The sequence below is a fragment of the Passer montanus genome, unplaced genomic scaffold, assembly GCF_014805655.1.
Source record: "Passer montanus isolate IOZ18808 unplaced genomic scaffold, ASM1480565v1 scaffold55, whole genome shotgun sequence".
Classification (NCBI taxonomy): Eukaryota; Metazoa; Chordata; class Aves; order Passeriformes; family Passeridae; genus Passer; species Passer montanus.
This window is the reverse complement of record NW_024370485.1, coordinates 5,009,652-5,032,475: the sequence shown is the minus strand read 5'-3', so window position 1 is coordinate 5,032,475 and position 22,824 is coordinate 5,009,652. Positions and strand designations below refer to the sequence as shown.

The 22,824-nt window shown below is 37.5% G+C and overlaps 1 protein-coding gene across 3 annotated transcripts in view; it reads left to right on the top strand.

Annotated features, from left to right (window-relative positions):
- Positions 1 to 22,824, top strand: part of POLR3B (RNA polymerase III subunit B) — a 71,406-nt gene that overhangs the window by 28,740 nt on the left and 19,842 nt on the right. For all 3 annotated transcript variants that reach the window (XM_039725422.1, XM_039725423.1, XM_039725424.1), the window contains 9 exons: positions 1,088 to 1,250; positions 3,187 to 3,340; positions 4,581 to 4,655; positions 5,413 to 5,511; positions 9,029 to 9,156; positions 15,998 to 16,207; positions 18,033 to 18,191; positions 19,612 to 19,729; positions 20,180 to 20,322. In XM_039725422.1, coding sequence (XP_039581356.1) covers positions 1,088 to 1,250; positions 3,187 to 3,340; positions 4,581 to 4,655; positions 5,413 to 5,511; positions 9,029 to 9,156; positions 15,998 to 16,207; positions 18,033 to 18,191; positions 19,612 to 19,729; positions 20,180 to 20,322 — 1,249 coding nt within the window. The remainder of the gene's footprint in view (positions 1 to 1,087; positions 1,251 to 3,186; positions 3,341 to 4,580; positions 4,656 to 5,412; positions 5,512 to 9,028; positions 9,157 to 15,997; positions 16,208 to 18,032; positions 18,192 to 19,611; positions 19,730 to 20,179; positions 20,323 to 22,824) is intronic.

The following is a 22,824-nucleotide window of genomic DNA, read 5'->3' as shown; positions in this document are numbered from 1 at the left end:
ATATTATCTTTTTTCTCCTGCATAGATTGTCTGCAAACAGTTCTGAAATCATTTGGCTATATGAGAATGACATGAACAGGTTCCATTTTTGCAGTGAAACTACTTGTTCTCTTTTGGTGAGAGCAGAAAGAGAGGAGTCCTAAACCCCTCTCCCTTTGTTCTGTAATAAACATTCTGTTTTCACGTTGCAGCATCAAGTTGCAGTGTTTCTGGAAACATGTACCAGTATTTCTTTAGCCATCAACTTGTGGAAGAAAGCCATCTTTGTACATATTGCAATCAAGGAATTGATTCTGACAGTCTTGTTTTGTTTTGCTTTCCTTTTCTTTCTTTCTTTTTTTTTTCTGATTAGAGGAAAACCCGGGGGGGAGGAGCTGTGAACTTTCTGAATAAGTCAATATAAGCTAACAAGGAATTGATTCTGACAGTCTTGTTTTGTTTTGCTTTCCTTTTCTTTCTTTTTTTTTTCTGAATAGAGGATACTCTGGGGGGAGGAACTCTGAACTTTCTGAGTAAGTCAATATAAGCTAGTCTTACTTGGCAGCTGAAATAAAGTTACACTGTATAAGATACTTTTTCATTTAAAATGTTAATGTTTATGCTAGAACATACAGGATACATGGAAAATAACTTTCTGAATAAGTCAATATAAGCTAATCTTACTTGGCAGCTGAAATAAAGTTACACTGTATAAGATACTTTTTCATTTAAAATGTTAATGTTTTTGCTAGAACATACAGGATACATGCAAAATTGATCAATGGACTGATCTTGTATTTCCATTATGTTGCTGACTAGCTGATGAGAGAAACATAAGGTTATACATGGTAAATTTAAAATCTATTTCAGTGCCTATATTTTTAATTACCTTGTAAATGCTAAAACATTACATTTCAGTGTGATATAGAAAATTCTACCTTTTTCCCTCCAAAATTTCAGGGTAATTAATTTAATTTCTTTCACTTTGTCATCTTTTTGTTTTTGTCAATCATAAATACAGTTTGGGGAGAAAAATGCAAGTATGGTATTAACACATAGAAAGAGAAGGGATAAAATTAGTGGGTTTTGTTTTTGTTTTTTTTCCTAGGCTTGTGGTTTAGTTAAAAACCTTGCCCTCATGACTCACATTACTACGGATATGGAAGATGGCCCAATTATTAAATTAGCCAGTAATCTTGGAGTTGAAGATGTCAACTTGCTCTGTGGTGAAGAACTTTCATACCCAAACGTGTTCCTGGTTTTTCTTAATGGTATGTTACTTTTCAGCAGTCTTGACTCGGATTTGTTGCTGATGGAGAGTTAGGCTTCAGAAACCCTGCAGTAGTTCTTGGATCACAGTCAACAGCAGATGCTGCTTTCCACGTGCAAATAATTTCCTCTGTAAATATTTTGATAGGGTTGGGCAAAGTAGATGAGCCAGATGATGGCACTTAGTTTCATGAGGTTGGGTCTTCAGAACTCTGGCTGCAGATGTGTGTAGCTGGGAAATTGAAGCTTTCTCAAATTTCAGCCCTGTTTTTAAGCCCACTTGCATAAATAGGCACAAAAATATGTACATTTAACTTGGGTTTGTTGGTTTGTTTGTTTTTTAGATATGGGCCAAAGGAGGTGCCATTCGTAAAGTACTTTTAGAAGAAAATAACTTCAATTTGTAATATGTAATATTGTAATAAATTTACAAATTCAGATCTTCCTTTACAGAAAGCATTTAGTTTTCTGTACTCTTTATATATAGTCGTGCATTTTAAAGAGCCTTTAAAAACAGAAAGGAAACATGAGAACATTATTTGTGAAGTTTAGCAACGGTATTCTCTTTAAAAACACCTTTGAAGGGGCATCTTCCTTTGTGTGTGATGAGAAAAATTAGATCATGGAAAACAGGCCTGTCTTATTAAAGGGATGATTTAGTGCATGTGCTTTGCAGCTACACATTCATATGTCTTTTACAATTGATCTTCTAGCATTTCTAAAACAACAGGTACTATCAGATTTCAAAATACTGACATTTTTAAAACTATAGCTATGATTTCAAAATAGCCTTTTGTTAGTAGCATCCACTTCCAGGGACTAGTGTGTAATGTCTGTCACCATGAGTAAGGTCTCCATTTACCCTTGAATTAAACAGCAGTTGTTCTTCAACCCTGCCTTTTCCTGGTAACATAAAAGCAGCACTTGACCAAACTACATTCCTTTGCTCTGCTTTTCTGTAGCAGTGTGTTAAAGATAAGGTTCAGTGAAACCACATGCACTGTCTTCTGTCTTGTGGTCCAGAGGGGAGTGCAGAGCCAAAATATTGGACTCTTCCTTGACAAGCTCAGTTTGGAGTACAGAACAAGAGTCTGTTCCCAAATGTAGTTGAACTAGTACTAAGTGGGACAAGCCAAATTACTGTTCAATCCACTGGTTTATGGGTTTAATCCATAAAAAATTCAAACTTGTGGATAGCTGACTTGATCCTGACTTAAGAACGTAGATAATCTGTTAAATACAAATTCTTTAAGCTGTAAAGACCCTTCTGTTGTCTTATAAACTCCCTAAACTTTCATCATTTGTCTTCTTCTTTAAAGTTTTTAAAATGTGAGCATAGATGTTTATTTTATGTATTAAGATTACTTTGGTCAGGTGACTCTTAAAATGAATTTTACTCTCTTTTGCTCATCATGCATCAGAATATTTAAGTATGAGCCGAATTGCCCTGCTAAGATAGCTGAGTTGAGCTAAGTACCTAAAAGAGAAATTCTTGTGCTGTTGTGAGTGATCCCATACATCAAAATATCAGGACTTCAAAATTTCTGACAAGGCAGCAGGGCTGTTCCTTGGTCTGTTCTTGGAAACCTTGAATCAGTTTCACTACAGGTGAAATTGCAGACTTGAGAGTTAACTTGTGCACCAACTGATTAATGGGCAGCTGAGCAGAAACATACTTGAAGAAAGCTGGAAGAACCACACTATTTGGTTTCTCAGGCTGTTTGGAAGCATGCAGGTAGATGACATGTGAAATTCTAACAATTTTGAATTGAGAGGAAAAAAGAGCTGGTTCTTATTCATGTTAGAGAAGGGGGATTTTATAACAACTCTATTTACAAGAAGCAGAAGTACTTCTATGCATGCCACACATGGTCAGAATTTGTAAATAGTTTTGGATGTGCAAAGGATACACCAGGTATTTATTCTCTCTCTGACCAGGTAACATCCTTGGTGTCATACGTGATCACCAGAAATTAGTCAACACCTTTCGGATCTTGCGTCGAGCGGGTTATATTAACGAATTTGTTTCCATCTCTACAAATCTGTCTGACAGATGTGTCTACATCTCCTCTGATGGAGGGAGATTGTGCAGGTAAACTTCTCATCAGAATTACTTCACTGCTGAACTGGCTATAAATTTCTGTACAGTGGGCCAGGCTGTCACAGGAACAGATTTAAGCAAATTCAGTAAGACTTGAGCATCTCTTTTCTGCTTAAATAGCCCTCATTCAAAATAGGCAGAGGTTGGAAGAGACAGAATGGGTTAATGAATATATACATATTTTAGCAATGACTGGCTGTGTGCATATTCTGTGTTCACTTCAACAAAGCAGCAATCACAACTACTGGTGGCAATCTACGTTGTTCATTAATTGAATCTCAGAGCATGTTGAATGCAGTTTGAGGCATGTCAGAGGCTCCAAAATAGTAAATGCACAAACCATCAATTAATCATACCTAGTCAGGAGATCCTGAGTAGGGCCATATTCAGTGGCAGAGAAATCACTCTTGCAGTGCGGGCTAGTATGTGTAGTTTGGGAGATGGCAGCAAAGCTTCCCATTTTTAAAATAAAAGCAAGGGAAATCATGTGGATTTGCAGGGCTTTACCAAGTTTGCTTTGTGGCACCCCTCACCCTGCAATTGTTTAGATATCCCTATTAACCATTTAAAAGTGCTTATTAGTCTTCTAACAGTTATTTAGACTTCAGCAGGGACTCCACAAGTACCTTGTAGCTATTTGCTTCTCTTTATCAAAGCAACTTGTCCAAATAGCAACAGCCCTTGACGTTGCCTTCTTGCATGCCATTCTTTGTGTCAGTGGTTTTGTGTGGTAGGGAAGCCTTCAGAGATCCATGTGCTATTGAAATTTATGGATTCATCAGAGATCACCCACAGTAAATGCCTGTACTTTACAGCATGTAGGCAATTGCAAAATGCAGCCGTGCATGTGGACACTTGAGCACAAACTGTGAACGTAGTGTTCTGTAAAAACCACAGTACTAAATGCTGTTCTTAGCTCTATAATTTGGGAAATCTCAAATCTTTTAAAGCCATCATCAAAATCTGTAGGTAAAACTTAGAAGATTTTAGTTGAATTATTTAAAGGGGGAAAAATAGCTTTTACTTCAAAATTTAAGTCTTGATTTTTCTGATACACATTTTAATTATATCAAACTAAGGTCTGAATAGTTGCTGATTTTATTTATGTGGTTTTATCAGTTAAAGGCCGATAAATTTGTTATGCATAGGCAGGGTTCTTAGTGTAAAAATAAATTAGGTTACCTGCCTAATTATTTGCTGTGACCATCCTTTTTTTTTTTTTGAATTTCAGGCCTTACATAATTGTCAAGAAGCAAAAACCTGCAGTTACAAACAAGCATATGGAAGAACTGGCTCAGGGCTACAGGTACACAGTTCAAGTAGGCCATATTCATCTTCACCAAGTAAATACTGTGTGGAGATACTTCAGTCAGTCAATATTTCACAGTCTTGGGGTTAGCTAATTAGAGAAGTCTGCTCTCCATATAAATTCATAACCTTTGTACTGAAGATTTTCTGTTTAAAGTCAAATTAAAGCTGGTGTTCTTATTTTGTTACTGCTGTGAGATTTGGTGAGTATACAGAATAAATACATCTCACAGCCTCATCTTTCTGCAAGTGGAACGTTTGAGGCAGTATCATCCTCCTGACTGAAAAATCAAACACCTCACAGGAGTATCAACTTAACCACCCTAAACTGGGCACATCCAGAGTTTTTCAAAGTCCTTGTAAATTCTTAGTTAACAATTTTTTTAAAAAAGCACACTAGTACAAAGGCATATAAATTTAGGTCTAATTAAATTCTACAAATCACAAAAACGTATGTGATTATCCTTATATTTGCCTACATTGACAGCGGTGATGAGTACATATGGGAAGATTTTTTGTAGTTGTTCACTTAAGTAACAATCATCTGTCAGACTGTGAAGCAGTGAATGGGCAACAGGATTAATTAAAAAAACCACATTTTTCTTCAATATGTAATATGCACAGAACCCTACATATAGAAGTATTTATCTGGTTTAGCTTTACATATTACATTCCTTTAATATATGTACTAAGTATTTTATATTTGCAGAAAGATATGGTCAGTGCTTCTAGTGTAATTTTTGATTTATCTATAGGAATTTTGAAGACTTCTTGCATGAAGGCCTTGTAGAATATTTGGATGTGAATGAAGAAAATGACTGTAACATTGCCTTGTATGAAAATACAATCAATAAGTGAGTATGCATTCAGTAACTGGTACAGGAAAAACTTTCATAGGGTAACTCTCTGAAATGCAGACACATAAATAATGTTAGTTTTCACATGTACACACTGCTCCCTTGCTAGTCGCTGAAACTACTCCAGGTGGAAGCTAAAGAGAGAAATCTGTCTGCACACATCCTACATTATCCATGGGAAGTTACAAAAAATGGTTCAGATTTTCAGAGAGCTGTTTCTGCTACTAACTCAAAAATATTAAATACTTAAAGGTATATGCTTTCTTTCTCTGGATGTGGGTCTTTGTTCTGATCATTGGGCTGCTCATCATAAATAATCTTATCCAATAGGTATCCAGAAGGCAAATGGTTTCACATGTTATTTGATTATTTTAGCATATCATGGTTGTTTGGAAATTTCTTTTCTGGCCATAAAGGGACCCTAGACACCCACCATACAGTAAGTGGAGTGCTGGAATGAGGCCTTCCCTTTGACTTTTGGATGTACAATAGACCCCAATAAAAATGTCAGCATCATTCTGTGTATTCTTTAGCACACATCTTAAAACCATTTTTGATATGTGATTTTAATTCAGAGATTTTTCCAGATCTGTTATGTTTTCTACATATTGAAGCACCTGCTGCAATTTTTTTTTACTCTTGTCTTCTGACTGTGATTAAAGATTCCACATTAAAGGAAGGATTCTTTTAAATTTTTTAATCCTCCTATCTTTTTAGTGGTTTTTAATGTTACTTTGACAATACCCTGTAAACTGAAGGCCTGAATATGAAATGCTAGACATTATCTCTGTGAATGTTTGATCAGTAGATTTATCCAGAAAATTCTTTTTCTAAATAATCTGTCCAGGTCAAGTACTCCTGCAAGCTAATAGAAATAAACCATTGATTTCAGTGGAGCTGGGTGAGCTCTTCAGTAACCTTTTCTAAATGTAATACATCAACTCTGCTAATTAAATTGCATTGCTCCTACCCAGGCTTTTGAAGACTTTATCACTTTAAGAGATTACTCTTGCATGCTCTTGACTGAGTTCTGTATACATGAGCAAAGAAGAGCGTACACGATTGCTGTCATTTGTGCCAAACTTAAATAACTTCCACAAAGCACCAGAGCTGAAAATTTAAGTTACAGGACAACTGACTCAGCTAGAAAGGTTAATGGGAATGTAGCATATGAAATCATTGTTTAGTCTAAAATCAGAGGAGAAAGTGAACTTCCAGTGGAGCAGTGTGAGGAAAGGACTCCTCAGCAACTCCCAGGAAGCTCAGAAGATTCTTGTATTGTCCATCAATTGTTTTGAGTTTGATTTCAATGCTAACAGTGTCTGAATGTGCCACAAGTATCTGAGCTTCTAGCGTATGAGCACATTGCTCCTTGTGTTTGATAATGATACTCCCTGCATCCTGAATAGCTGAGTCCCCCCTTTCTCCAGATGATCATCTTGCATCTTAAATGGTGTGACCATGTTGGTACAGCTTGTTCTGGTAATGCCACTGATACAACCCACTGTGTGAAGTATCTCAGTAGCAGTCCTGCTATTGTAATATAGGCTTCTTTTAGCTACAATATCCTCTCTTTATCTTTCCAATCCAGTTAGAGAGGTTTTCTTTGGAGTATTTGATTCTAATGTGTTCAGTGTCTTCCTTACACATTTGTAAATCTGCTTTTCGAGCTCATGTGGTTGCTTTTCCTTTCTTGGGCCTGGTTCTGGCAGTGGCATTTTTGACCTGCAGAAATTGAACTGCCCGGTAAAATTTGAACGTCTCCCATTAGCTCTCTGGAATACTTCATAAGGTAATAGGATCATCTTTGGTTGAAATGGGATTGACCTCACTGGAAGAGGACATTTGTTGAATACCCTCTGTGCAAATGTATATCTATTTCCATGCACTTGTACCCTCTGATGAAATTTGGAAACATCGCTATCAGTAAGTGTCAAGCTTCTGGTTTTATTTGAAAAGTGTCACCAGTTCTGCAGAATGGAGAAGCAGTCTCTGCTTCCAGTTTGCTGCTGGCTCTTGAGACCATTTTGCAATTACTTGACTGCAGTGTGGATTCTCCCATTAGTATTTTCTTATGATAGGCTTTAGATAACATAGCTGCTTTTTATCAAGCGGAGAAAAAACAGTGGCTGTCCTCTGGCCAGCAGGTGATTTTTAGGCTATTCAGGTGTATATGTGATTTATAAAGATTTCTAGGACTGATAGATAGTTTTATTGGCTTAATCCTCAGGATTTCCAGGTCTATTTTTTTCAGCTTTCAGATTTCATTACTCTTCCAGTAGTACATGTATTGTTTATCTATAAAGTTACTGCTGGCACTTGTCTTCAGTCTCTATGTGCTTGTGGGTAATTACTTAGCCTTTTTTAGCTTACAGTGCTTGGCTGTCTTTTGAGTGTTGCCATAATAAAGACTTCTCTGTCACTTCCTTGGCAAGATCCTGAAGTTAAGTAATCAAATTAATTTATTTAAATAATTAAAGTCTTCCAAAAGACTTCCAAGAGGAGTCAAACATTAAAGGTGAGATTTTGAGAATGCTCAAAGGTTTAGATGTTTGGGAGAAGCAAGGTGTGCATAAAGCCCAGGTCTCTGTAATAAATCCAGGACATGAAAGATAGACTTTGAATAGGTTTAGTTATAATAATCTGTATTTTGTAATTCCCCACTTCCTAATTACTTATCTTGATTTAAATTAATACCTCCTCCAGCTAAGCCTTATTGTACACTTCATTCTTAGTTATTAGTCTCTCCACTTGCATCCCAATGCATGCTATGATTTGCCTTTGTTGAGCATGGACTTTCTCTTACAAAGCTCATGCCAGATGATAGAACAAATTGTCCCTCTGTCTTTACTCCTTTTCTCTGTCTTTTTACTTCTCTTTTTTTTAACTGTATTTTTTTACTGTCTTTTAACAATATAATCACTTCCAAAATATTTGCAGATCTTTAAAATAGTGTTGTATTATGTCATGTATGTGTGGCAGCGGATCTGGTTTGGAGACAAATGTTTTCTCCTTAACTGATACAGCTGACCTTGGAAAACTAAAACAGTTTTTTTAGTACCTGAATCTGTTGTGCTCTTCCTTCTTCCATCTCCCCAGTGGATTTCTGGATCTCTGAGATTAGTAATTTGATGCGGAGGGCTCTCATTACATGAGAAGACATTCCTTAAGGCATTTTGGGTCTTACTATATAAACTGATGTTTTACTGTTTTACTGCGCTCCCTCAGGTTGTCATTATCTGGAGGCTTTTCCTCCATTATGGAATTTCATGAACTCTTATTTATTTCTCCTTCATTTCTTTTCATGTGGAAACACTTGTAACCAAAAGAAAGTTGTTAGGTTTTTTAATAAAAGTAAAAATCCTGTAGTGAATCTGTGTTTTGAGGTCCTACTGACTTACATTCTCCTGAACAGAATTGAATTTGAAATGTTATGAGATACTGCTAAATTAAATAAATTCTACTGAAGTTGTTTGTTCACAAGCCTGCCATAATTGGTATTCTTTCTTTTAAGAGATACAACCCATTTGGAGATAGAGCCTTTCACGCTTCTGGGTGTCTGTGCTGGGCTGATTCCATATCCTCACCACAACCAGTCCCCAAGAAACACTTACCAGTGTGCCATGGGGAAACAAGCCATGGGTAAGATTTCACTTTTTATTCCTCTTTGAAGTGTTACGTAGTTTTTGAAGCTATGTAGCAAAAGTGACAAACAAAAATTCTTTCTTTCCTGATTCACATAAAAGCTTTGCTGGGAAAAGTAAAAGAGCACTTCTTTATAGCTTTGAGGAAAAAAAAGAGTTTACCTCTGAAACTTGGAAAGATCAATGTAAGAAAAATACCAGGTACCAGTCAATTTTACTTAAGGAAGACGATATCTGCAATTCTTAACACTTAAAAGAAAATTTTAATAAACTGGGATACTTTTGCATTTTCTGTTGCATTTTATTGGAAATTATAATGACTTTCAAGTTTTCAGCATATCTGCAGGATTGGCAGAGTGGGGTTTTTCTTCTTTATGCTGCAATGTGCTGTGGGTTTCCAGACAAAAAAGAGTTAAAAATTGTTCTTACAAAGAGAGACAGAGCACAGATTGAGGAGCATTTCTTTGACTGGTTGAGTAAGTGTCCTAAAAATAAATATATCAATAGTTAACATTGACATCAGAGAATAAGAAGACTCAAGTGTGAAAGAGAGTTGTTAATAATTTGAACACTTTCCACAGCCGTAGTTTATATTTTTTGCTTTTGCTGTTTTGGATGAAGAGGGCAAACTGAAACAAAATTAATTTTATGATTACGTATTATTTAATTTGACATTGTCATATTTGGTCATTAAAACCCAACTGTTTTGTAAATTTGCTGCTGGGGGTAATTGACAGCAGTTAAGTTCTAATCCTTTCTTTAATACCCAGTGAAACCAGCATTAAAGTGTCCAAGTCTATGGCCTGTGATCAAGGCAGAGGAGCCTGAGCAGTCATACATCAATTCAGACAGCTGCATTCAGACTGGTGCTCAACAGGCTGGTTTCATGGCTTGTATTGATGGCTGGCTTACAAGTTGGGAGCTACAGCAGCACAACTCTGTTTCATGAAGGAACTGCCACTTCAGTTAGGTTTACTAAACCATTTATTTTGTGCTGTGTGTTTGAAGCTTAAACGCTGCACCTTTTGTGAGACTTCTCCAGCAGAATTAATAGCAAAGTAACTGCCTTATGCTGAACCATCATGTTGAGCAAATGAAAACAGAAAATAGCAAGATATATGTTCTCTATTTAAATTAAAAAAAAAAAAAAGGGTGGGTGGGTGGAAAGAGGAGCAATGCAATCTTTTTTCCTTACAGTTCTCCCCCATCCCATTATCTTTCCCCCACCCCTGAGTCTCTATTTTATGACTATTAGTCTCAGAAGGTTTGGTTAGTTACCACACACAGTTAAGCAGGATCAGTGTGTACAGAAAGCCAATTCAGTATCTGTGGAGTTCTTTTGTAGTTTTCTGTGTGAAGGTTTTTTTCCCCGTTTTGTTTTGAGTGTCATTTGCAATTCATTGTCTGTGTTTTCTGAGGTTGGTGTATTCAGCTGCTTTGACCCCAGGTCTTGCACATTTAGCTCCTTGGATACAATCCTCTGACGTTCCTGCTGACGCTAGGAACACAAAAGCCATTGAATATCTTGAGCAATAAAAAAAGCCTTTGTTTCAGTTTGTTATGACAAAACACCTGACTCAAAGAATGAGCAGCTAGATAAAAGTAAATTTCAAAAGTTGGCACATGACTTGAGCTTTATTTTCCTCTGAAGTACCTGCAAACACCTGAAGCTTTTTGTAATAACTGCTTAAAAAAAGCCACCGTAAGTGGCAATATGTAGGGGCAGAGATGATTTTTCTCTACACTTATTGGTCAAATGAGGACTAGAGGATATTCCTGAAACATTGCACATACTTCTTTACTGTTTATTTTTGTGAAGAGATGTGATGTAGTATAGCTTCAAACCCCAACCTTTAAGTTACCATCCATCTTTATTGCTTTTTTTCTCCATACTGAAGTTGCAGAGCAGCTCCTTATCCAACACTGCCATGGGGAAAGTCTCATGTCCAAGTCGTCTGTGTCACTCCCTCGACTGTCAAAACCTGGAGTGGTGAAGGGAGCCCAGGGTTCAGACTGGGAGAGGAGAGCCTTGGCTTGTCAACACTGACCCACCCCCTCTGACCGTGTCACAGGGCTGTGCCAGCAGCTTTGGACAGTCTTTTTCTTTTTTAAGTCTCTTTTTTAAGCAACATCAAGCTAAGGAAAGGTGTGAAAGTACAAGTAAGTGGAGAGTGGACATGAAAGACTGGAATGAGGTCTGTAATCCAGTGTCTCTGACAAGTATTAGGTCCTGAAATAGTAATGTTTCTTCTGGAGAGCATTACGTGTCCTGAAATCTCCCTTTCAGGGGTAGATGAGTCATCTTGTTGGAAGACTAGAGCTGCACTTAATAACCAAACTGGATTTCAGTAAAATTAAATTGAAATAAAACCCCTCACTTTTGGCACAGATTATTTACCATGTGTTGCAGGTTGAACTGTAAGACTGAGAGGAAGTTAGGTAATAAATACAACAGCAGCTGCAAAGACCTCAGTTGAATGTTGACATTTCAGTGCAAGGTTAACAGTTGTAGCTTAAAATCTCAGAAGTACTTAAGATGAAAATACAAGAGTCTGTTCTGTTTGCATTTCATGTGTTGGTAAAATAATGCTTAAGAGGATCAAAGGCTTCTACAGTTAGAGAAATGTTCTAAACTGAGCTTTTAAATTCCATTAAGACATAAAAACCTAGTCAGTTTTACACATTGTACATCTGTGACTGTGTAAAAGCCTAATTTGGAGAATGAAAAAATACAGTTTTCCTGCCAGTAATTCCCCATATTGCACATGCACATGTGCTGCTGTGTAAGTGATGGTGTGGGTACACAAAGCAAGCTGTACACTCACAGCACAACTGTGCCCTGCAGCTTCAACCCATATGACAGAACACAAGTCTTGACTAAGAAAAGGAGGATTTGAGTGTCAATTATTACTTTAACCTCTGAAATAAAAGGAAGTATTTGAGGGAACAGACATAGGTGGGTGAGAGCTTTGTTGTAGAAACTTAAAATGAAGCAAAAAGTTTGATATTACAAAAAAAGCCTGTATCATGTACTTTCTGCTTTGCTTCTGTGAAGTAGCAAAGCCTTTTATATACTGTTCTGCCTTGTACTGTAGCCAGCTGAATGTGTTAAAATGAAGTTGAGAAGGTAAATGCGCTTCAAGGAACTCAGTGCTGGGAGTTTTTGACAGTTGTGAAAGTTCTTTGGTGGACTGAGAGCCAGAGTCCTCCCAAATTTTGTACAGCTAGCCTAGGGGCACAGAATCTAAACAAACCTCAAAGCAAAACCAGCTGTTGCTGGTCATCACAGCTGGATCTGGGTGTGCTGTGGCCGCAGTTGTGTTCTGCCACTGCTCTTTGAGGATTGTTTGTGCTCTGTGACACGACCTCGTTTTGACACCTCTCCTCTCTTTGGTAATAGGCACAGAAGTGCTGAGGCAGAAATGAGCTTCCCCCCACCCCCCATTTTACCCATAATCTTTTTAACCCACTTCTTAATCTTTCTACTGTGAAAATAATATTTCTAACACTTAACATCCAGATCATCTAATGCATGTACTGTGACAATCTGAGTGGAGTCGGAGCCCGCTCTACAAGGTTTATCGCAGCATTTAAAAACTGTACTTCTTCCTCTCTTGCTTTGTACTCACATAAAAGGACAGAATCATAGAAAATCCATGGTGAAAACGGGGGAAATACAGAATTACAGCAACTCTTTTCTTGACATGTGCAGTAGTAGCCCTTTTGGCTCAAGTAGATTGATTTCTGTATCCTCGTTAATCTTGATTGTTCAGTTTAATGTTGGAGAATTGGATTAATGCTTATTTTAGCTGGCTTTTTGTTCTGGCGAGTTCTCAAAATCTTCAGCATCAGAATAACAATGCCTCATTTATGCTAAATATCAGTAGGTAGTGTTTTTGTAGTGATTATTTCACACTAAAGGATACTCAAATGGCACTTAAAAAGAAAAAAAAACTGTCAGGATATTGGAAAAAAAAGGAAAGAATGCACACGTGCATTCACAATATATCAAGTACTGAGAAAAGCAAGAAAATTATCTTTGTTGTATCCAGGTCAACCTTGTGTGTTTTGCTTTAACCAGGACTAATTCCCAATGAAAAAAATTGGTTCTTGCTGGTGGGATAATTATAAATGTGAGTCATTGTGAGCAGGGTTTGTTATGGTGAACTTTAATTATACTTTACTTTTGCTTGGTTGTTTGGCTGGAGCAAACAAGGGCTCTGTTCTTTCAGAGAGAAAGCAGAAATAAAGCTAGTGACTTCCTTCATTTCAGCGCCCACACAGAAGGCTCATCCCAGCACACCAGTCCTCTGAAGAGAGCTGCTACTTTATTTTAAATAAGCAGATTGTGGTTTCAGGCTGTGGTTTGTTAGCCCAGTTTAGAGAAAGGATTATTTGTATAACCATTAAATCCCAGCAATTAGGAATAATATTGATGATATATGGCATGTTTTTTGGCTAATTTATTTAATTTCTGCTCTGGAGTCGTTCTCTAACCAGTTTCTTTCCTGCTAGGATATCTGTCATTGATATATATGTATATGTTTTCCATTTGATACAGCATTCATCTCCTGAAGAGTAGCCGGAATACAGTTTATTACTGAGGCTGAGAATCTCAGTAATATCAGTTGCTTCTAGCTCCCAGACAGTAGCAGTTCTGTTATTCTGTTAGGCTTATCTGAACCTGTGATAAAAATGCCAGTTTTTAAATACGTGAAACACCTGAAGAGAAATATTTGTGTTACCTGAAATATGTTAAAGTGTTATCTGAAATCTTTGATATATAGGGGACTTCCACAGATTGTTACTGGGGTGTAAAGGACACCCTTAAAGTGTAAAAGATAAAACTGGTGCTGCAGACTTCATCCTGTCTCTGCATCCTTAACCAGTGAACCAGAGCAGGTGTAGCATGTAAGCATATCAGAGGAGGAAAAAAATGCAAGCAGTTTGAAAGTTAAGTGTGGCATGACTTTCTCTTGGAAAGATTTCTCTCAACATCAGGACAATGCACCTATCTATGAAACACTTAAGCTGAGCTTCCCTGCAACCTACTCTGAAAGCATACAAATTCTAGATGCAGGGGGGAATAGTGGTTTAAACCTCTTAAGTCTTTAATTTGGAAGTATATTTTCTGATCTGTATACTGGGAAAATCAGGGGAGTTGAGTCAAAAGTACAATGGGAACAATGTCTAACTGAAATCTCAGGGTATATCAGAAATAGTGGGGCCTTCAGGTGCTGGGCCTTGCAGGGTGGGACTGCAAAGGTTTTCAGTCTTGAGGAATCCAGGCCTTACCAGCGCAAGTCTTACTGGAGACAAAAAATACTGTTTGAAGAAGGCTTGTTCCCTCATACAAGAAACAGACAGAAAAACAACTGCTTTAAAGCAGGAGACAAGCCTGTCAACTCTACCAGATTTTTCTTGTCATCTGAAAATTCTGTGCCTGTGTCATTGAATCTACTTTCTAGAACCTTAGAAAGTCCAGGCCAGCTGTAAGAGTTCATTTTCAGACAGTAGCTGTTGAGCTATCTCTCCATTCTTGTCCTCGGGAAGGGCAGACCTGTTGTGGTTTAGGAGAGTGAGCCTAGTGCCAAGCACAGGATAGGTCTTTGCAGATGCCTGGTTTAGAGTTTCATTTTCCAGACACTTTATGTAAATGGGAATTGCAAGTTAGATGCATGTAAAATGTGAAGCTGACCTTCCCAGTGAGCAGGTTTATGTTCAGATGTGCTTCCTGGCTGTGTGAAATCTTCCTTGTACACTGACTGCTTTGACCTTTCCAAGAATGCAGCCAGGCTCTGAAACTGCAGGACAAAATGGAAAAGTTTTGAAAGACTTACATCCTAAGGACAACAAAGTACTGCAGAATATTTAGCACTTAAAACTTTAAAATGTTAACTTTTCAGACTGTAATTTCTTAATTGCTTAGAGACATAGCATAGTCCTGGTACAGCAAACTCCAAGAACATATGATTGCCTTAACTTTTGTTCTGCTACACAACGGTTTATGTTCCCCTGCTGGGTCTTAATTATTTTTTCCTCAGATTTCAGGAGACGCTTTGGCATTCTGATGGGACAGGGCCAAAAATTTCAGTCTCAAGCTGGGAGGTCTATACAAAGGGTTGAATTCTGAACTGTAAATTTAAAATTAATTTAATGTAAAAAGACAAATACAGAAGTGGACTTCTACTGTAGTCTTTCTAGCAGTGGTGCTTCTAATTTTAGAAAGTAAATCACTCTTGGCTGCTGCTAGTGGTATGCTTCGTTAATACTTTGTCCCATTCTAACACGGGCTGCTGTTGAACTAATTATTGCCCAAAAAAGGAAGGAAATAATGTTGTTGAAGATGAAGAGCTTGATCCACAGTTTCTCTTGAATTCAGTGATAGTCTTTCTGTTGATTGTCATGAAATTTTGGATCAAGTCTCTGAAACACCAGTTGAACTCCAAAAAAACCCAAAGCCAGTGGCTATGAGAACAATAAAAGCAAACTTCATACTTGCAGGATTCAGTGTTGTAATTAGAAAAAAACATCTTATCTGTATTTATTCAAATGGCTTTTATTTCTTTTGTTGTTCTTTTTATATTGATGCTTAGGTTTTCTCTGTTCAAGAGAAAATAATTCTTTCTGGGAGCTTAAATTAATCAACTACTTATATATTTATTTAAATATAATAATGTAAAATTGTTTTAGTTTGAATTATTATTTTCCCCCTTTTTTCTTGAAGAATTTCTGTGTGATTTTAGTTAATTTGCATTTTGGTAACTTTTTAGCCAAAACATTCCTAGAAAACTCACTAATGTTCACTGCTTTTTTTTTTTTTTTTCTTTTACATGCAGGTACTATTGGATACAATCAAAGAAACAGGATAGATACTCTGATGTATCTCCTCGCCTATCCACAAAAGCCAATGGTAAAAACAAAAACAATAGAATTGATAGATTTTGAGAAACTCCCTGCTGGACAGAATGCCACAGTCGCTGTGATGAGCTACAGTGGCTATGATATTGAAGATGCTCTTGTCTTAAATAAAGCCTCTTTGGACAGAGGTAAGATCCATCAACTCTTTCCTGCTTCTCCAGTGTGTGTTCCAATACATATTCAAATAAACTTGTTTTCTCATAGTGTTATCCTGTAGTAACTTCTACTGCCATTATGAGCATTAGATCTCCAGTTAAGAAATTGAATTTCCAAACTGCTTTGAATACTTTTGTTGGCTTTCTGTATGATTAGTGGTTGTAACTCCATGCGTGCAATAGTGTGGTGAAGTTGCCAACATGCATATAAAATTCTGAGTCTGGACTTTATAAGAAAAAATGGCTGACTTCTGACCCCAGATAAAAAAGTTGTAAATACTTAGTTTACAGAAAACATAAGGCATGAGTTTATCTGTTCTGTTGGGCTGGCTTTTTAGATGTTTACCTGAACCTTTGTTCATTACTAACAGAGAGATCTCATTATTTCCACCAGTAACAAAAGCAATAGATGAAATTAGATTTGTGTGAATGTATTTAGGAACATAATAGAACCTAAGGCAGTTTGTGAGCTTGGTGTTCTGAGGGAGCAGTAGCAGTATAGCCTACTTTCTGAGACAAAATAATAGTGTTGTCTAAAGCAAAATAATTTAGTGTTTATCCAGAGCTAAGTCAATGACCTACTTCCTTAAAAAATTATACCAACTCTGTGGTGCAGTATACTTTTAGTCAAAGTACATAAGTACCAAAGGGAAGGTTAACTAACAGAGACCCATGTTTGTGTAGGTCTAGCCTGTCTCACTCTCCACACTTCTTCAGGACTTCGTGTCAGTGCTGTTGAGGGCTGGAGGAGAGTTGTCTGAAAACTTAGTCTCTCTTCTCTCCCTTTTCTCCATAAATTCTGTGAGAGCAGGCATAGTGCAGTGATCAAGCTGGTTTTAGTTTTGGGTGGCCAAAATCAGATTCTTCCATCACTTTATTCCGCCCCCCCGCCCCAAACTCCCTTCCTCCTAGTTGCTAGGCAGCAGTAATAGTATTCCTAGACATGTATCTTTGGCATTAATGTCTGCTGCATTTAATTTATGCCTCCTTTTCTAAAACAACAACAGGCATGATTTAAAACTGAATGTTTTCTTTTCTGGTAGACTGGTAACATTTACAGGGAGAGCTGTGATGCTTGTCAGAAATTACTTGACATAATCTGAAAATATAGATGTACTGTATGTGGCCACAACCATCTTTCAAATGAACTAAAATAACCCAGGATTATTAGCAAGACTTGTTCTTGGCTCTCTGTAATTCTAAATGTGATTAGAGTGTTTAGTATCACAGTTAGTTGCTTAGTTGCTGTACTTAGAGAAAAATTCAACAGATGCTACTTTTCTCATCTAAAACCCACTAATTTTGTAACAGTACATGTAATTTCAGGTGAGGAAAAAAAGAATAATGGGTTGATTATACTAACCACTCAGTTAGTACTTTCCTGGTAGACTTGCTTATGCCAGCCACAAACATGAGTAAAAGTTCAGGTTTCTTAGAATGCATGAAAGGAAGAGGTGCTCCTCTCACCCTATTACAGTCCCATGTTACATCTTCCTGGAGACCACCAAAATTATTCAAGAGATTCAGTCATGTCAAGAGAAATTATGTGTGCAGAGGTACAGAAGCAGATTAGCACAGTTCAGAATTGGACTGTAGTTCAGCATCTAAAATAACCAGTGTACATGATCTGATGTTTAAGTTGTGCACCACAACTGTGTACACCGTTATGCATATTCAAGCCAATGAATAAACTAACTAATAAAGAATATTTTATATTCCATAGCTCAGATTTTATCCTGATCATGTGTTATAAAGGCTCTTTGAATTCCTGGGCAGATGAGTTTGTGTTGCATTCTAGGCTTTGGAAGGTGTCTTGTGTACAAGAATGCCAAGTGCACGCTGAAGCGATACACGAACCAGACCTTTGACAAGGTGATGGGGCCGATGCTGGATGCAGCGACCCGTAAACCCATCTGGCGCCACGAGATTTTAGATGCTGATGGGATCTGCTCCCCAGGTAGGTCAGACTGCGTGTTCACTCAGGGCATCTTCATAGTCAAAGCGGAAATTAATGTTCTGTCAGGATTTCTTGTGCACCTTGTGTTATACTTATCCTTTTGGGAGCTTTTTGTCTTGAAGACAACAGTATTGTGATGGGAAGTTTGAAAAAAGTTAGTTCCTGAAAGCAGCATGTTACCAGTCATCAGGGGAACTTTTGTACATTAAAAAAGTAGCTTTATATTTAAGTAGAAGAGTGAGTCTTTAATAATGTGAATCTACTGAAGCATTAGAATTTGTGTTCTTATGTTCCCAAGCTGACAAACTGTTAATACTGTAGTTTTTCCCTGTTTGTCTGTCATGTGCTGTTGTTTTCTTAAGGATAGGCTCCTTATTATTTTGATTTCATGCATCAAAATCTCCTAGCAAGATGTCAGTTAATGCATCTATTTGAGGAAGTAAAGCCTTATGGTTGTAACACTTTACAAGGTTGTTTGGAAATAAGAAAAATAAATAGAAATGTAAAGAGAAGTGTGTAAATTTCCAGTGGTAATAGATTTGAGAAAGAATCCTCCCGTACTGTCATCCTTTAGTTAGAAAATGGCTTAATAGATCTGCTAAGATCTAGTAAGAAAGGTGTTTTAAAGGGCATTAAACTTAATTCCATTATAGTACACAATTGGGTCAGTTTTGCTCCTTAACACATCACAATGGAGCTTTCAAAGTTAATTAAGAAAAATAAGGCAAGAATCTTCTGAAGTATTAGGATAGATGGTAGTGGGCTGGTCTCCAGGCTGAGACTCAGCATGTAGGTAAAAACCTATTTGAGATAGTTCATGTGGACAGAAGAGACACAGGCTGAAGATCAGTGTGATTTAGTGGAGGAGGTGGGAGGTAGATACTTTGGTGTGCAGTTGTATCACTGGGCATCCTCCTGATCTGATTTTCAATGTAAAGGGCAGGATAAGGGAATGGAGCAGGGAGAAGCTGTATATGACAGCAGTATCAATAGAAATATGTCAGTACCTGGAGACTGACAGTAGTTTTGCAAAGCTCATTGTGGGATGATGGGCTGTCCCAAATTTAGGTGTGAATTTCTAAAATTTGTCAGTTCAGTCATGACAAAGTGTTCCCTGTTCATTTTCTCCATACTTGGAGCATATGACTTCAGATGCTTTTGTGCAGACTTTTGATCCAGGGTATGTTGAATAGCTGTTCTCATAGTGCACCCAGCATGCAAGCTGTTCTGCTTTGGTTTCCCAAAGGAAACTGGTTTAGTGATTCCCTTACCATTCAATATTTTGTAAAACAGCAGAGCATACTTCTTGGGCATTTTCTTCCAGTTTCTCTTCCCCTCCCCTTTTTTTTTAATGCTTAAAATGTATTTCTAACACAATCAGATACATTTTCATGGTGCTTTTTCTTCTCGTTCTCTGTAGGTGAAAAAGTAGAAAATAAGCAAGTTCTTGTGAACAAATCTATGCCAACTGTGACCCAGACACCTCTGGAAGGAAGCAGTGTGCCTCAGCAGCCACAGTACAAAGATGTGCCAGTAACGTACGTTGCAATATAACTTCACAGCTGGGCAAATTACATGAAGGAAAGTTGTCTGAAAAATATTCACTTCTAGAAAACTGTCTTCTTCAACTATAACTATATTTGGCTGTTGTTTGTTTAATTGAAGATCAAGGAATTGGTAATACATGATGAAGCTTTTGCTGTCGAGAAGAGCCCATGTGAAAAGAACCCATACTTTGTCCTTTACAAGTTCAGCTTAATTCTCTGTTAGTTTCTGTTGCAACTCTTAAAACTTTTCTTTTCCAGAAGCATGCTGTACTCTGGAACTTGTATGTAAATATATATATATAAAATCCTTTCTCCTCATATATAAGTTCCCTAAAAATTAAGGGAAAAGTTTGGTCAGGAGCTTACCAAGAGACAGATAGTTGTCCGTAACTTGTGTTTGGTTCACAGAAGTGAAAGCAATGTTTTGTCTTCTTTTACTAGGTACAAAGGTGCCACTGATTCTTACATTGAAAAAGTAATGATTTCATCAAATGCAGAGGATGCTTTCTTGATCAAAATGTTGCTGAGGCAAACCAGGCGCCCAGAAATTGGAGATAAATTTAGCAGTCGTCATGGGCAGAAAGGTAAAGGACCCATTTAATAAAATTAAATTCTTGTTGTATGTGCCTACTATATGTACATAATTGATAATTTCATTGATTGGTTCAGATCTTTTATGAATACAGTGGTAGAAGGCCATATCCCTTTTTTTTTTTTTGTTAAGTTCACCTAATTTAGCAATGATGGTTCTGAAACAAAAACGTGTTAGCAAAAACTACTTGGTTGATTTATGAATCTGGAAAATAGATAGTTGTCCGCAGTTTAAACAAGTACAGAGATTTTGAGGTTTGGTTGGGTTTTTTTCTGAAGTCACAATTTGGATTTAGGTGATAGATTTGTCAGTGGATTGTCATAGATTGGAGAGGTTGGACAGAAAAGGAGATGAAATGGGAAGTTTCCAGGTCTGTGCAGACATTCTGCTCTAAAGACAAGACTGCAGGTAGAGAACTCAGAGCCATGGTGTAAAAGGGAAGCAAATCAGGAACACAACTAGGAATGCACCAGCAAAGAAAGGGAGTGTTTTTAAAAATACATCTGGGACATGATCTGGAACAGCTCTGGATCTTCAGACCAAAACTTGAAAATTAGTGCCCACTTGAAAGCTGCTTGGTGGCATGTAGTTCTCAAATTTTAGTGTTACTAGGAAAATTAAAATCAGGAACCTACTTCCATATCTGCTGAAAAACATCAGTCAACTCCCTTTGACTGAATGTAAAAAAATATGAGTATCAGATTATCCTCTGAATCTCAAAGAGTTGGAAGGTGTGCAACAGGTGTTAAGAAGTGACTGAAAACAGCCTGACTGTAACCAACTTAAAAGCATAGGACAGGTTTTGATATGTTCTCATCATTCTGTACACTTGGAAAATCAAGATTTGTTGTATTTGAAGCATGACCTGTGTTAAGCGTATGTGCCCTGCTATTACCTGAGTTTTGTAATCTTGTTACATTTTTAGGTCTTATTTTGGCTTGAGAACATTGCTTGGTCTCTTGTCAGATGTGATGGAAAAGTAAAGAGGTTGATGTTACCAAATCCTTTCCGTTGCAGCCCATACGCCCCTTGCAGTGCTGTCCTGTTAACTCCTGGCAGGTATAACTGAAGTGAAAGGCTGCATCCCTGTCGTGAGATGCAGAGCTAACCACTGTAATCCACATTTCTGTGGTGTCCAGGTTAGGGGATGAGGACATCTACCTACAGCAGACCTGTCAGTCAGAAGAGGTGAAATGGGTGCAGAAGACAGTGGTTGATCAGAGTGACAGCTGTTACCAGATACTGCCTCAGGTTTGTGTGTTACTGTAATCCACATTTCTGTGGTGTCCAGGTTAGGGGATGAGGACATCTACCTACAGCAGACCTGTCAGTCAGAAGAGGTGAAATGGGTGCAGAAGGCAGTGGTTGATCAGTGACAGCTCTTATCAGATACTGCCTCAGGTTTGTGTGTTATCTGTAAGGAATAGTCAACACAGCCTTTCTCAGTACATCCAACTCTCTGTAAGATCACCTGCAATTCCACTGTGTCTTTCCACACACGCACAAAACTGGTTTTTGAAACTCTGTATTCTCAGGAAATACTCCCACTGTTTCTGTTGTTAACAAGGAAAAGAAACTCTTCCGATAAGCATTGAAATGTTTTTCCTGATTGTATTTTCAAGATGGTTTTTGATTGAAAAATACAAAGCTATTCCCACTGAGTTCCCCAAGTGATTTGGAAATCAGTACTGTTGAACATTTCAAAAAGTAAAGAAGCAGCATTACATACTTGACTTTACTTATAAAACTGAGTCTAGTTCTTGCACTGCAGCCTTATGGGATAGTTATGATAAGTGAGGGGAGGAAGAGCTTCAGAGGCAACCAGGAGGAGCTGAGCAATTGGAATGTTCAGCTGCCCCATTCTTCCTTTTCTCAGGGAAGATCCTCCTTCAGGAAGATTTTGTGTAGATTCTCTTTCTAATACTTTTTCAGTCTCATACACAGTGAAGTTGTACAGTGCTTAAAAAGTTAGGAGCACTGTTAGAGCAATGACTATAGATACATTTTCAGCTTTGTCTAATTAAACCCTTCTCCTTATAAGTATGTATGTATGCAGTATTGTAGCAGCAAGTTATTTTAATAATGCAATCAGTACTGTGCAGGACAAATTTTCTTATTAGAATTTTTTAAAAGCCTACAAATTATATTTAAAAAGCTGCTTGAGTAATCGTGATAAATTTTTATAGAGATTTACATGAAAAATTTAAGTAGGTTAGTTTTTTCTCCCGGTTTGGGCTATTAATGTGCACCAGTTGGAATAGTTGAACAGAATGTAAATTAACTTTTTTCATATCCCTCCACAAAGTAGTAAAAAGAGTGCTCCACAAATGTTAGAACCATAAGTGGAAGTGGAAGAATGACTGAAGGAAAGAGAATTCTGTCAGACAGGCTGCAGTATGGCTTTAGGGTGCTGAGAACCTTCCATATGACAAAATGCACATAAGACATCTCACAATGTAGAGCAAGGAGCTACCTGTGGAAATCCCATGGTGAG